This window comes from Conger conger, chromosome 14 (assembly GCF_963514075.1).
Source record: "Conger conger chromosome 14, fConCon1.1, whole genome shotgun sequence".
Lineage (NCBI taxonomy): Eukaryota > Metazoa > Chordata > Actinopteri > Anguilliformes > Congridae > Conger > Conger conger.
This window is the reverse complement of record NC_083773.1, coordinates 38,763,466-38,779,337: the sequence shown is the minus strand read 5'-3', so window position 1 is coordinate 38,779,337 and position 15,872 is coordinate 38,763,466. Positions and strand designations below refer to the sequence as shown.

Sequence of the window (15,872 nt, the reverse complement as noted above, 5' to 3'; positions counted from 1 at the left end):
CTGTGTACTGCGACTAATTTCCGAAAATTGGCACACTGGTGGTGTGAGAATAGTCCGCCCAAAGCAGTAATAAACCACTTCTGATGAACCATCAGGTTGGGCTCCGGTTGAAAGTGATTGAAGGCGAATGTCCATTGCCGCATCACCCCATCCCTTTAGTGTCGAGGCAATGTCACAGCAGCACAACAACGATAATGCTCATCATCCGGCTGTATCGCAATCTGCCCAGCCTGGAAATGCGTTTTTCTTCTGTAATGGTTTGGAGGGGTAGTATAAACCGGAGACCGCTTCTGCTTTCCGGTGCCATGTACTCCTATTGGAGGAGCGCATTGGGGCATGAAGCCAGTTCATGGAGGCTGCCTTGTTTGATTATGGGGCTTTTTGGCGCTGCATACCCAAACCTACAGTATATACAGTGTGCTTGCATATCTGGTGCCGGAGACTTGGTAAACTACAATACCTTCTGTTAATCCAGGGGTGCACAACTCCGGTCCTCGAGGGCCAGTCTGCATACTGCTTTTTTTTCCCAACCAATTGCCTTGTTTTTAATTTGCTGACAGCTCTATAAATTGCCCTGGTCCAACCTTTACTTGAGCACAGTAAAATCATTCGGATACACTTGCAGTCTGCAGCTGTAGCTGGTACTCATACATGTCAGATAATATATGATTAAATGAGTCAATTAAATAACTTAGACCAGTCGAAGTGGAAACAAAATCCTGAAACGGATCGGCCCCTGTCATGTGCCCCTGCGTTAATCCTGGGTCCCCTGGTTTGTAGGTTTGACCTTCAGGTCCTTGGCCAGAACGTTTTGGGCAGGTAGACCTATTCAGCTGTATGATTCTGCCTATGGCCTACCTGATTACTGGTATATTATGATTTGTAGACCAAGTGCTACACTTGCTGATATAATGAGACCAATGAACCCCTAGCCACCCATTCCTGTTCTCCGTACTGTATGAGCTAACCAGCAAGTTCTAACAATCGTGCTGATTTATCACCGTCTCTACTTTGACTGTGCCTGCAATTATTGGGCCTGTTATCAAATCTACCAAGTCAAAGAGTTACATTTAAGCCAGTTTCATGTATATATAGCTCTTTATTTTTAATAAATTTGCATGGTCACCAATATCTACAGTATATACACAGCATATACATTTCATATTCATTGTATTGTGAACACATACCGGATTTACATTACCAACTATATTTAGGCATAATAACTAAAATGTTTAGATTTAATGTAGATAAATACTGCATTTTTATATAACATTTACAAGTGAGAAATGCATATTCCACGCAAATGACTGGCAAAAATAGACAAAAAGGTAACGGCTGCACTGCAACTGTCCGTCCCACGGCCAGTGGAAGTTAAAACTATTGAATTAAACAGTTTTAAAAAGTGTCAGTTCTAACAAACATCCGGCTCATGGAACGTGTGTGAACTGCTTCCACTGGACGTTGGCTTTTATGCCAGGTTACTAACCCAATACTTGCAAGACTGTATTCTCCATGTCAGGGTTGCAGGATAGTGGTCACTTCTATGTGGCCACCCTCTTCTCTCCAACCCTGACCCCTTTCACTTAAAAGCATATCAGGGACAAAGTTTCTTCTTTGAACAATTTTATTGCAAAAAAAATTAAATAACATCAATACTGAATCTTACAGTACATCAGGTCTCCTGGAATTACAAAAACAATACAAAAATAAGAGGCTACGAGGAAACAATAAGGTTTCTGAACACATACCGTGTGTGTGTGTGTGTGTGTGTGTGTGTGTGTGTGTATTAGTTGCAGTCTATCAGTTTGATGAGTGCTTCTTGGGGATGGTAGGTCTGGTCAGATAGCTCGCCATGGAGACCAGCTCATGGAGTCATGCATCAAAGCCACACCCAAACGAATACTGCCCTACTCATTAAAAACTAGCGCCAACCGATACCCTGCTCAACCGATACCAGCACCAACCAATACCAGAGCCAACCTATAACCCACTCAACTAATACCTGCGTCAACTGATACCTACCTCAACCAATACCAGCATCAACTGATACCCAGCTCAACCAATACCAGCGCTAACCGATGCCCGCTCAACCAATACCAGCATCAACTGATACCCAGCTCAACCAATACCAGCGCTAACCGATGCCCGCTCAACCAATACCAACACCCCACCCGTACACCCTGTACTCATGTCCTCCGTTGACTGGGGTAAGCGAGCTCACACCATGGATCTGCAGAAACGGTATGCAACATAGCTGACTCAATGACATAAGGTTTCTCAAGACACACAACGCCGTTTAGACCCACCCAATGGCAGCACCACCTCCCCTTACCATGATCGACAACACCAAACAACCACGGCTCCTCCTTCACACGCTCAGTCTCATTCTGAGCAGGGCTCAGCTTTAACAAACCCCTAATACTGAGCACAGCTACCACCTTCCGTTGCAAATTCCCTCCCCAAATTCAATCCCTGTAATTCAGCCCTCCAGCCACTAGAGGCCGATAAATAAGCATCTGCTTTATTCAGCAGTAACCAGAATGTTTAGCTTTTCACTGAAGAGGAAAATCATACTGAACCAAAAATGAAATAGACTTCTCTCATGATGTAATAACTATACAATAATGAACAGCACAACACATTAATAAAAACTGCATTTGTTGAAATGGAAATGAAAAATCAAAGTTCCTACTTTCATGGCATTCACAAACTGTAACAAAAGTGTGGCACATTGCATGTGGCCCATTAGCATTACCGGATGGTTAACCTGGTTTCGTCACGGATGGCAGCCTCACCAAAATAACCAATGCTCCCCATGTCTGTGAAAGAAAAGGCATCAAATGTCTCCCACCTTTAGAATCCTCATCTCAAATCCAGCCAGTTCACCTCAAAAGACCTCCCTGTCCAATTTAGCACGCTTTTACTGTGACTGTTTTTACACTCTGTTGGGGGGGGAGCTAACAGAGCACTGGAGTGGTGTTACCTGGGGGAGCTAACAGACACGCTGAGGACCGCACTGACTGGATGAGTGTAGGGAAGTATGCAAGGATGAAGAAAGTGTCACTGTTTGTCTGTCTGTCCCATCCCCAAACACCCTCGTTCCAGGGATGGACAGGTGGAAGGAGGAGGGGCAGGGTGAGTGCTGGTGGCGGACAGGGCCTCAATTGTCGACGGCGCCCAGGTAGTGGCAGACCGAGTCGTAGTCCAGGGTGTGGACCCTCTCCTCATCCCTCTCCAGCTGCACCATGGCCTGGGCCTTCTCCCGGTCCCTCTGCAGGATCCGCCCCACCTGCAGCAGGACCACAACATCGCTGAGGGAACACTGAGGGAACACTGAGGGAACGTGAGGGAATGCTGAGGGAACACTGAGGGAACACTGAGGGAACGCTGAGGAAACGCTGAGGAAACGCTGAGGAAACGCTGAGGGAACACTGAGGGGACGTGAGGGAACGCTGAGGGAACGCTGAGGGAACACTGAGGGAACACTGAGGGAACACTGAGGGGACGTGAGGGAACGCTGAGGGAACGCTGAGGGAACACTGCGGGAACGCTGACAGAACAATGGCGGAACATTGAGGGAACATTAAAAGAGCAGCCCTGCTGACCTGCCCTCGGTGTTTCCCCTGCACCACCATGATGAAGTCCGAGTCCTTCCTGGGAACTACAGTCTCCAGCATCCTCTGCTTCACATCTGCGCACACACACATACACAGAGAGGTCAGCCGCAGACAGCACGCACTGAGTGTGTGTGCGTGTCTGAGTGTATTGTGACTGTGAGTGTATGTGTTGGTGTGAATTATGACTGTGTGTGTGTGTGCGTATGTGTCTATTGTGACTATGGGTATGTGTGCATGTGTGTACTGTTACTGTGGGTGGGTGTGTGTGTGTGTGTGTCTATTGTGACTAAGGGTATGTGTGCATGTGTGTACTGTTACTGTGGGTGTGTGTGTGTGTGTGTGTGTGTGTGTGTGTGTGTGTGTGTGTGTGTACTCACCATCGAGCAGCCTGCCCTCCTCAGTGCGACACACACAGGTATCTGGACTCAGAACATCCTCTATTCTCATCTGCACAATCAACCAATCAGCCAGTTAAACCAACCAATACACCAACCCCACTTCACAATAAATACATCTTCAAGAAAGATTAAAACAAAAACTTAAATTACACCTCGACTGTAAATAGATTTCACAGTGAAACCTGTCAATCAGACAGTCTGAAAAACAGTGTGTGTACCTTGGAGTTGTAGTACTTTCCCCCCTTGAAGGCCTTGTCGATGAAGCGCACTCGGAGGTCTCTCTGTAGCCAGGATGGGGTGGGCGGGGGAAGGCGGGGCTCCTTCACGGGGAGGGGCTTTTCCCTGATGCCATGAATGGAGGCGGGGCAGGAAATGAGAGCAGAGTAGTATTTTCAACCAATGAGATTGAATTATTGTACAGTTATACAACGTTTTGGTACTGCCCTCTTATCTCAGACTACGTTAACCAATACACCCAGCCCCAAAACCATGTGTGCAGAGCGTCAGAGAGCCTTGTCTGTATGCCTATCGTAGCCCAGATTCAGTGCTGCTGGACCTTTTTAATTTCACAATAGGACATTTCCATAGAGGTAATAAAATGGGTCAGCAGGAAGGTCCCATTGAAGAATGTGAAGCAGAGTACCAAATCAGGGCTTCGATATAGTGCCTTCCGACATTCTGCACTGACTGTAAAGGCAAACCGGTATGTGGCAGAGTATGGAGCAGCCAGTGCTAATGCTTTTTGAAGTTTATTGTAGTTTCAGAGCAAGCAAGTAGTTTCAGGTTAATAATGTGAACCACCCTATCTCTGATTGGTTCACATTGTAAACCGCGCAGACTTTGAGGGTGTAAATGCAGTGTCTCACAGCAGTTCTTTCTGATTGTTACCAGTTAAGCATGACCAGACCCCTTTCTTAAAAAGTCTCCTGCTACACCATTGAAGGTTGGGGGGTATAGTCGGATCCAGAGTCCTACCTCTCACCACTCCATTCCTGGTGCTTCCTCTTTAGATGATCCCTCCCTCCGTCCCTCTCTCTGTCCGAGTGCTTCTCCTTCCTCCTCTCCTCCTGGCCGTTACTCCTCTGCTCCTCTCTCTCCTTCTCCCTCTCTCTATCCTTCTTCTCTTTCTCCTTCTCCTTCTCCTTGTGGGCTTTGCCGAGACGACCTGTGACAGAAAAAAGGGACAGAAAGTTAAACATTTTTGCCGCTTTGAAAGCCACAGGACGAATGCCCTACATAGGGTGACGAATACTACTCTGGGTAAGTGGAAACGCACCTTAATTTCCATTTTTGTGTGAACTGCCCCTTTAAGATGAATCTAATAGGCAAGTTAACATCTTGAACCGCTTAAATCCAACCAGTGTACAACCATACAAAATACAAAGGAAAGCAAGACTGACTTGGGGGTGTATTAAACAAAGAGAGAACCAGAGAACCTGTATCAATGTAATGGAAAGAGGAATGTGTAAAGAAACTGCCCATCATCGAAGGCACCTCCTTCACTGGTGAAGCATGGTGGAGGAAGTGTTATGGCTTAGGCATGTATGGCTAAATTGCCTTTGGTGATGTGACGACCGATTGCAACAGCAGGATGAATTCTGTGTGTGTGTACAGAAACAACATATCTGCTCAACCAAATTCAACCAGGTTCAACCAAACAGCTCAAAAGACATGGGACGGTGCTTCACTTTGCAGCAGGACAATGACCCAAAACATTTGGTAAAGTAACCCAACGAGTCTAAAAAGTGGAATGTTCTTGGCCGGGCAAGTCAATCTCCTGGCCTGAGTCCAACTGAACATGCGTTTCATTTGTGGAGGACAAAACTGAAGGCAGAACTCCCTCAGAGAAACACACAGGAATGCAGGACAGGCCTAGCAGAGCATCACCAGGGAGGAAAGCCAGTGTCTGCTAATGTCTAGACTTCACATAGTTATCAAATGCAAAGGATTCATAACCAAGTTCTAAATGTGATGACGTTATTTCAGATTATGTTTTTGTCCCATTGCTTCTTCTCCTCTAAAATCGGGAAAGTACATATAAAAGGGCTGTAATTCCTACACAGATCTCCCATTACAGAGACAAATTCTTTCAAATTAAAGCTGACAGTCAGTACTTCATTGTCATAATCACCGTTTCATTTTCAAATTAAGGTGTTGGGGTACACAGCTAAAGCAACAAAAATTGTGCCGCTGTCCAAATACTTTCGCATTTAACCGTATGTGTGCATGCACACACATACACATTCACATGAACATATTCATGTTCAATGTCAGGTGTTTGGTACAATAAAATAAGATGGACAACGTAAAAATGTTTTATTAAAATTTTTTACAGCAGGCACTTTGTATGATTAAGGACACTTATCAAAGCTGTCAAGGCATTTATCACTAATGTAATGGCTGATAAATGCCTTGACTGCCAATAAAATAAATGCCAATATTAACGGTTGGTAACATCGGTCTAAAATGCAATTATCTGACAGTATTAAATATGGGTGAAATTCAGGTACTTACTGAGGTCCTTGCTGTTCTTGTCATAGTCTTTACGAGCAACCAATTGCACAGCATACTGGCTGACTGTCACAGTCTTCCCACCAATGGCGAGCTTCACCATGAGTCGGGCGTTGTCTGGATCCAACCCTTCGATCTGTGAAGCAGCCCAGGAGACGGAGAGAGGCATTAAGCCGTCAGAACTGAACCCTCCATTTCCCTCATGACTGTTCCACAGCTGAGCTTCAGCAGTTAGCCATGAGCAGATTACAGGGTGCTATGACAGCTAAAGCCTGATTAATACTTCTGCGTCGAGTCGGTGTAGAGGTGTAGCCTGACGCGCATCTCCCCAGAAATGTAACTATGCGTCGCATACAGTTAATCGCGAATGATTATGGGATATAATGACAACAAAAACTAGCGTTTTGGCGGTGTAACTGCAGGGCAACGCAGACACCCCAACGCACAAGTATAATAGCTCTCAACGGCGTAGCCTCCATGTAGACTCAACACAGAAGTGTAAATCAGGCTTTAGCTTCAGCAGTTAGCCAAGGCAAGGGTATAGGATGGTATGGCTACATCAGTTAGCCATGCAGAAATTACAGTGTACGGCTTAGCTTCAACAGTTACCCTCCAGTGGACGGGTACAGAATGGTATGGAGGCACTAGCATACCTTCCCGTAGAGGTCCTTGTGGGCCCCGGACTGGACCAGGACACAGCCCCCGGGCCCAAGCACCAAGGCCTCCTCGTCCTTGTCCTTCTCCTGGCCTGGTTTAGGGGGCCGGCGGGGCCCGGCGGGCTCCAGGTCCTTCAGGGCGGAGCGATCTGCACCCAGGCCCAAACCCTTCGGACGCAGCTGGTGCTCGATCGGCTTCACATCCCTGAGAGGGAGAGAGAGAAAAGGGTGCGCAAGTATGAGTGTGTGTGAGTGTGTGTGTGCACTGCAGATGTTTCAGCAGTATGTGGGTGTGTGTGTGTGTGTGTGCACTGCAGATGTTTCAGCAGTATGAGTGTGTGTGTGTGCACTGCAGATGTTTCAGCAGTATGAGTGTGTGTGTGTGTGTGTGTGCACTGCAGATGTTTCAGCAGTATGTGTGTGAGTGTGTGTGCATATATGTCTGTAAGAGAGAGTGTGAATGTGTGCATATATGTGTGTGAGAGAGAGTGTGAATGTGATTTAATGTGTGTAGGGATTGCCCTATGGCTACGGTGTGTTAGTACTACAGTGCTGCAGTGAGGATTGCCCCATGGTTACAGTAAGAGTGTTAGTACTACAGTACTGCAGTGGGGATTGCCCTATGGCTATGGTAAGTGTGTTAGTGCTACAGTACTGCAGTGGGGATTGCCCCATGGTTACAGTAAGAGTGTTAGTACTACAGTACTATAGTGGGGATTGCCCCATGGTTACAGTAAGAGTGTTAGTACTACAGTGGGGATTGCCCTATGGCTATGGTAAGTGTGTTAGTGCTACAGTACTGCAGTGGGGATTGCCCTGTGTCTATGATAAGTGTGTTAGTGCTACAGTACTGCAGTGGGGATTGCCCTATGGCTACAGTAAGTGTGTTAGTACTACAGTACTGCAGTGGGGATTGCCCCATGGTTACAGTAAGAGTGTTAGTACTACAGTACTGCAGTGGGGATTGCCCTATGGTTACAGTAAGAGTGTTAGTACTACAGTACTGCAGTGGGGATTGCCCCATGGTTACAGTAAGAGTGTTAGTACTACAGTACTGCAGTGGGGATTGCCCCATGGTTACAGTAAGAGTGTTAGTACTACGGTACTGCAGTGGGGATTGCCCTGTATCTATGATAAGTGTGTTAGTACTACAGTACTGCAGTGGGGATTGCCCCATGGTTACAGTAAGAGTGTTAGTACTACGGTACTGCAGTGGGGATTGCCCTGTGTCTATGATAAGTGCGTTAGTGCTACAGTACTGCAGCGGGGATTGCCCCATGGTTTCAGTAAGTGTGTTAGTACTACAGTACTGCAGTGGGGATTGCCCCATGGTTACAGTAAGATTGTTAGTACTACAGTACTGCAGTGGGGATTGCCCTATGGCTACAGTAAGAGTGCAGAGTGGGACTCACTGTTTGAAGGTCCTCCCAATGCCCTCTCCTTCCTTCCAGCCCATCCCCTTCAGCATGGCCATCCCATAGGCCTCCACGGGAACACTGTCATAGTCCGCTGCTGTGGACTAAAACACAACCACCCAGTTATACATACACACACACACACACACACACACACAACCTAATTACACAGAAACCCAATGTAATTACACACACACACACACACACACACACACACACAACCCAAATACACACACACCCAACAGCACATTAAACTATACCCAACACATTATGCTAAAGCAAGCTGCCCATCCTGACTTCATCCCCCCCCCCCACTCCGCCCCCCTTGTTTCCTGGCAACGAGATTGAAGTCACACCTGGCAAGCTCAAGTCCCAGTGGTGTGATAAAATTGCAAGATGGGTGAGTGAGTGAAGAGAGAGAGAGAGAGAAAGAGAGAGAGAGAGAGAGAGGTTGGGAAAGAACAGGTAATGTGCAGACTCGGCACATCTGGCGTTAGCGCGAGGCCGTGAGCCAGGGGCTTTAGCATTAGCGCTGTTGCATTATGAGGGAGACAGGGGCACACTTACACTGTCGCATGTCGCCTCTCGGTAACACGCACACACATGAACATCCGCGCACGCGCGCATACACACAAACACACACAAACACAGGCATGGGGGTCGTCTTACGCCACACACATTCTCAGCTACACGTGCAAACACAAACGCATCCCCTCCCTGATAAGCAGACCCATGTGAGAAAGCTCACACAGTTCTCTTTCACACAATCAAGAGCACGACTAATCTCACTCTTTCCCATCCTTGTTGATCTTGGTTCAGGTTGGCTGCTGGTGAGATGCAGCCGTCAGCATAGTGCTCTCCCCCTCCCTCCCCCTCCCTCCCCCCACTCTACACCCCCTCTACCCTATCTCTCTCTCCCTCCCCCTCACCCCTATCTCCTGCTCCCTCTCTCTTCCTCCCCCCACCCCTGCCCCATCCCCTCCGTCTCATGCGGGTATTCGTCACAAGTGGGTCCGGTCTCGATGAAACCATACTGCACTTCAGTTTCTCAATGAAAATATTTCAAATAGCAGTGCATTTTATTTGGTTACTTGGTGAATTTTTCCGTCACAAAATACAGTGGGAAAAATGTCCATGACTTACATGGGGAATGTAGTCCATTCAAATAAAGCTCCAACTCATCGGCATACAAACTGAAAAGGTTGTGCTTAAAGTCACTGCTCTCTTTCACACACAGCCTGCCACACCTGTCTGTCTGTCTGTCCCACTCACACTGCCCAGCTCAGACATCGCCACTTAAACCCGAGCCTCCACAGACCCCCCTCCCCCGACTCACCGACTCAGGCCGGAGGTCGACCTTGACCTGGTCTCCGTCCTCCAAGCCGTCAGGGGCCTGGTTCTGCATCAGCAGGGGGATGGAGAGGTTGGGGTCCGCCTGCTCCCCCCTGTCCCACTGCTCCTGCCGCCTCAGGGACTCTGAACAAAGACCCAGGGACAGCATGCTCAGCTCCCTCAACACTCCCATTTTATAACCCTCAACACTCCCATTTTATAACCCTCAACACCCCCATTTCATAACCCTCAACACCCCCATTTCATAACCCTCAACACCCCCATTTTATAACCCTCAACACCCCCATTTTATAACCCTCAACACCCCCATTTTATAACCTCAACACTCCCATTTTCTAACCTCAACACCCCCATTTTCTAACCTCAACACCCCCATTTTATAACCTCAACACCCCCATTTTATAACCCTCAACACTCCCATTTTATAACCCTCAACACCCCCATTTTATAACCCTCAACACCCCCATTTTATAACCTCAACACTCCCATTTTATAACCTCAACACCCCCATTCTATAACCTCAACACTCCCATTTTATAACCCTCAACACTCCCATTTTATAACCCTCAACACTCCCATTTTATAACCCTCAACACCCCCATTTTATAACCCTCAACACCCCCATTTTATAACCCTCAACACCCCCATTTTATAACCCTCAACACTCCCATTTTATACCCTCAACACCCCCATTTTATAACCTCAACACTCCCATTTTATAACCCTCAACACTCCCATTTTATAACCCTCAACACTCCCATTTTATAACCTCAACACTCCCATTTTATAACCTCAACACCCCCATTTTATAACCTCAACACTCCCATTTTATAACCCTCAACACTCCCATTTTATAACCTCAACACTCCCATTTTATAACCTCAACACTCCCATTTTATAACCCTCAACACTCCCATTTTATAACCCTCAACACTCCCATTTTATAACCTCAACACTCCCATTTTATAACCCTCAACACTCCCATTTTATAACCCTCAACACCCCCATTTTATAACCCTCAACACCCCCATTTTATAACCCTCAACACTCCCATTTTATAACCTCAACACCCCCATTTTATAACCTCAACACTCCCATTTTATAACCCTCAACACTCCCATTTTATAAAATAAATTACTCAAACTTATTACTCAAAACAACCCCATTTAATTCCCCAGAGCAGCTCTCTCGGAAGAGCTTAGACCTCCTGTCAGATATGAAGCTGGTTCATTGATGGAGGAGGTTTTGCTGCCAGTGGTCCAGGGGCATGATTTAAGATCAGTGGCATCATGAATTCAATAAAGTACCAGGAAATCTTGGTGGAAAATCTGGTAGTCTCTGCCAGGAGGCTGAGACTTGCTCACTGGTGGATTTTCAAGCAGGACAATAACCCCAAACTTACATCAAAATCCATACATAAATGGTCAAGTGAAAACAACATCCATGTTCTGTAATGGCCATCTCAGTCTTCAGACTTAACCCACAGGGAACACACTGTACCACAGGTTAGAAGCCATTTTGTAGAGGTGTCTCTTTTAAGCGATCCTAAAGTGCTGAGCGGGCAGAATCGCTGCCAGGCCGGGGGGAGAGGACTCCAGAGCCCTGGGGTAGAGCCATCTTCCGAGGGGGAATATAATTTAAATACAAGCTTTTTCACGCCAAATCATATTTTCCATTCCATTTGAGCTCGAGCTGTGCAGAGGTGCGATTTCCCAGCACTCGTGGGACAGTGCCAGGGTAAGACGAGCCACAGACCACTCTCCTCTGCCTTTTTTTTCCATCTCCTCTTCCTTTAAACTCCTTTATTTTGTACCTGAAAAACAGGTCAGACCGCTGTGCAGCTCCCAGCACGGGGCCAGCAGACCTGGGTCAAATCACCGCAAAGCTTCTGACACCCTATCCGTGTCACACCCTTAAAAACCCATCCTCACTGCTGTCACTGAAGAGGCCCAATACGGCGACACGACATTAATAATGAATAAACATGAATAACCTTCAATGAGCTCCTTGACGGCCTGAGACTCCACGGAATCCTGTTCCTGAGGGGGTCGAAGGTCGCCATCCTCCCCAGTGCCCTTTCTGGACCCTTCCGGCCTGTACCAGCGGTTCTTATTGATTAGAGGGATTACCAGCTCTTTAGCCTTCTCCACGGGCTTGGTACTATGGAGAGAAGAGAGGACAGAGGAGAGAGAGAGAGGGAGAGGGAGAAACAGAAGGAGGGGGAGAGAGGAGGAGGGGGGAGAGATAGATGGAGAGCTATAAAGAGGGCTATAAAGAGCACTCATAGTTGCTGATATCAACTGGGTGTCTGTCCGGTTCACCATAATAAAATAAATCATTTTTAAATAGATTTCAGTAAAATACACATTTGATACTATAAAAGACCGGGGAGTAAAAAACGACGTTCAAGTGGAAATGTGCAAACCACAGGAGCACTTGCAACCACCGCGCTAATTAATAAAGCTTAGCGGCAGACTGAATTCATAGCGCCAGTTAATCAGACGTCAAAGCAGCTTACAGACAGAACGAACCTCAGTGCAGCCACCACTGACACGGAGCAGACACCTGATTGATAGGGCGCTCGGAGATCGATGCACCCTGGCCGAGCAGAGGAGTACGGCTATTGGCCAACTCGGAACATTAAATCACCTGGGTTCGTTTAACCGCGTGCATTTTCCCGAAGCAATGCAGAAAACAGAATCAACCTGATTTTAACGGTTTCATTCCTAATACGATAACTGAGGATTGCATCTGCTTTTAATCTTTCATTACCCTTCGTATATTGATACAGCCCATCTCCTTCACCCGTTTATGCATCTTGCCTAGTGATATTATTTTTTTGGACTGTGCATATGTCAGGTCTATTTTGATGTCCGGAACACATTAATGATATCAAAATAAGAATTTATTTAATTAAAAATACATTTAAAAAAATACTACCATTCATGAGTTATATTACATGAAAAACTATTGAGAGTATTAGAAATGTAAGGAAAGAAAAAATGGGCAAAATGTCAGAATAACTGTCTGCACCAACATGTTCAATACAAAAATGCTTCAAAAAGAGTTAAATTATATGGGTATTTCTTCCAACATGAAAATATTACAAAATATTTCCAGCACTGGAATTTCAACCAATGCTATCCGAGATAACCGGAGACAATGTGGAGCCAATTAAAAAAAAAACATCTTATTTTGATAGAAGTCATTAAACAGGACGTGGTAACGTAGAGAAGCTCTGAAAGACCCCCCCAAGCTGTAGTAAACGTCAAAGTGTTTTTATTTATTTATTCACTTATCATTTTATTTACCCAAAAGACCAAATATCATTCTAATGGGAGGTTTTATTGCATTTTTAGCTATTTTATTTTTTCAAAACTTATTTCTAACTCAGACCCAGGCAATAAAAGAATGAATCTTAAAGGGGCTGTTTAATCGGAAATTAAACGAAGGTTTACTGGGAGTTTCCATTTACTGGGAGTACACAATAGTACCTGTCCACTCAGACCGTTTCGCTGAAACGTGTTGCGTCTTTGCAGTAGTTCATCCTGGTAAAGAGAACCATATGGGTCCTTCGTCCTTTAGCTTTCACGGCGCCAAAACGTTTGGGGAAATTAAACAGTAACCCCTCTGTAACGTAACGAAACTATCTGGATGGCCACACACTACTCCGGGTACCTGGAAATATACTGTACCTTCATTTAATTCTTGGGTGAACTGCCCCTTTAAAATACTGATTTTTAACTAATCTGTACAACGCCTACTACCAATCCCCATGTTATTTTACAGCAAATATATTCCAGTGGATCAACGGACAAGCACAAACACGATACAAATAACCAGAAAATGTCAACAGAACAAATAACTTCAATAACATAATGAACAGATTGTAATTAAAGCACCAATATAGCAACCTGGCGTTTATTCAAGTTGTGACAGTTCATTGCCGATTTTTAGCCGGCTATTTGAACGCAATCATCACTAAGATTTTTCAGCTGAATCAAATAGGGATCGTTCTTAAATTGACTAAGTGGGTCCGCAGCTTTTTCTATGTAGTTCACATCGGTGCCAGACATGAAAAACTACCGTTTGTCCACTGTGCCATTGAACTTGGCACAGGTGCTCAATTTGAGCTCCGAAATGCGCTTACTGAAGCTACGGCCTACATGTTACGAGTGGGTGGATGTGTTAGACTCTTGGACGAGCAGGAGTAACTGCTGTTGCCGAGTAACATAACTCCAGAACGTATAATACTACAATTTATGATTATGGACAAGTTACCACATATACCAACATTACACTGTGGCAACTAGGCTAACGTTATTCGTCATCCGATATCCCTGCATTCCTCAACAGGTAAGACTGTTCAAAATGCTGTATTTATAGATTGTCCAATAGTACTTGGCTTTTATCCCAAACACAGTGTCGCTTGTTAAAACTGCACCAGATTCAGCCACGGAAGTCACGATCTATCGAGAAAAGCATCAATGTCTTTATATTGGCTAGAATGCAGCCGCTAACTGCTAACGTTAACTAATACTACATTGCAAACTGGTTAAATCCGTGACTGTGTCGTTTATGATCCCGTGAGCGATGCTGAGCTTGCATGGCCACTGACAGGTCACTGCCTGAGCGGTAACCCATTACGCATGTTATTTTAGCCAATTCAACTAGCTATCTAGCAAACTTTAACAACAAATGACTGCAGACAATGAAAACACACAACGTTTCACGTTTTTGCCGGTTAACTATCGATATACTTATATAGCTATCTTGATACACTAATTACGGGGATGCTCGCGCTTCAAGCGGGTCACAGCCAGCTGACACGTTCAATCCATAAAATTGACGGTAATGCATCTGATATGGGATTAGTCAACGACCAGAATTACTAAAGTTAACTCGCCAACTAAAATGAGTAACACATAGTCGAACGTAACTAACGTAGCTCTCCTTTCTATGCAAGTCAGCTTTACGGGAACTTGGTAGCTAATGGAGGCCAGGCCTGGTGGTACAAATTAAGCGCTTGTTGGTAAACTGGTGGTGTTAGGTTTAACGTGCTCCATTTACCTGGAGAGCAAAGCGTATTAAAATGGGACATTTGAAAGATGTAGTTATATTAAACGGTGATTTGCCTAACGTTAGCATTTCCGTAAACACGAGTGAACGTGAACGTTAGCAACGTCTCCTACCTTTTCAATTCCTTCCCTTCAACGCCGGTCAAGTAATCTCGTTCTTCTGCTCTACCAGCCTCGTCACGGTTATGGCTTGACGTTTTTAATTTGTTTAATGTTTTACTGAAGCCAAATGAAATCGGTCCGACTTTTTTATCCTCTTCATCTTTAGAAACGTTGAATTTCGTGGGATTTTCTTCACTATTGTCGGGTTCCGACGCCATATTTCAAAAGTGTTTTTAACGTGCACTGGGAGAAAGAACTTCAGCATGGATTTGTGGTTTGTGTAGTCTTATGTGTATGCATTGGGTATTGTGTCAATGACTGAAAGGAATACATTACCCAGCATGCAAAACTGTAAACACCGCAGAATTGGTCACGTGATCACAGGTGAAAGGGATTTTTATTAAAAAGTGGAGATTCTTGATGTAATAATAATAATACATCAAGCGTATTATAATAGCAAAACGCGTTGTATAGGCATTTCTCCCAAAAACTAAGATAAATGCCACTTTTTCTTTAAAACTCTAAAATACCTATCAAGGACACCATTTTACGATACCGGTCAAAGTAGCCTACTGGAATTAACAATGATTTCGTCCTATAAATTATAGATATATGGATATTAACCAGGCGAACTGTACTTATTTACTAAAATTGTTGCCATTTAAAATGGTTGTCCATTTGAAAGTAGGAACATTTCACCTGTCTTTGGCAGCTCTCCCAATGCATCTTTTTCACTAACTGA

The 15,872-nt window shown here is 45.2% G+C and overlaps 1 protein-coding gene across 1 annotated transcript; it reads right to left on the bottom strand.

The window, feature by feature from the left end:
* Positions 1–1,079: 1,079 nt before the first annotated feature.
* Positions 1,080–15,362, bottom strand: gpkow (G patch domain and KOW motifs). Its single transcript, XM_061219905.1, has 11 exons — positions 15,143–15,362; positions 11,944–12,110; positions 9,934–10,073; positions 8,595–8,701; positions 7,180–7,387; positions 6,530–6,662; positions 4,991–5,180; positions 4,234–4,357; positions 3,995–4,064; positions 3,606–3,691; positions 1,080–3,289 (listed from the first exon to the last, which is right to left on the bottom strand). The coding sequence occupies exons 1-11, from the start codon at positions 15,346–15,348 to the stop codon at positions 3,161–3,163; spliced, it is 1,560 nt and encodes a 519-aa protein (XP_061075889.1). The 5' UTR covers positions 15,349–15,362; the 3' UTR covers positions 1,080–3,160.
* Between the last annotated feature and the right edge of the window lie 510 nt (positions 15,363–15,872).

Excerpts from the sequence above, each read along its gene's own strand:
- gpkow (XM_061219905.1), bottom strand. The coding sequence starts at position 15,348 with ATGGCGTCGGAACCCGACAATAGTGAAGAAAATCCCACGAAATTCAAC. Across the intron at positions 4,065-4,233 it reads GAAAGTACTACAACTCCAAG|ATGAGAATAGAGGATGTTCT; the intron begins GTACACACACTG and ends TTGATTGTGCAG. Across the intron at positions 3,692-3,994 it reads GGAGGGCAGGCTGCTCGATG|ATGTGAAGCAGAGGATGCTG; the intron begins GTGAGTACACAC and ends GTGTGTGCGCAG.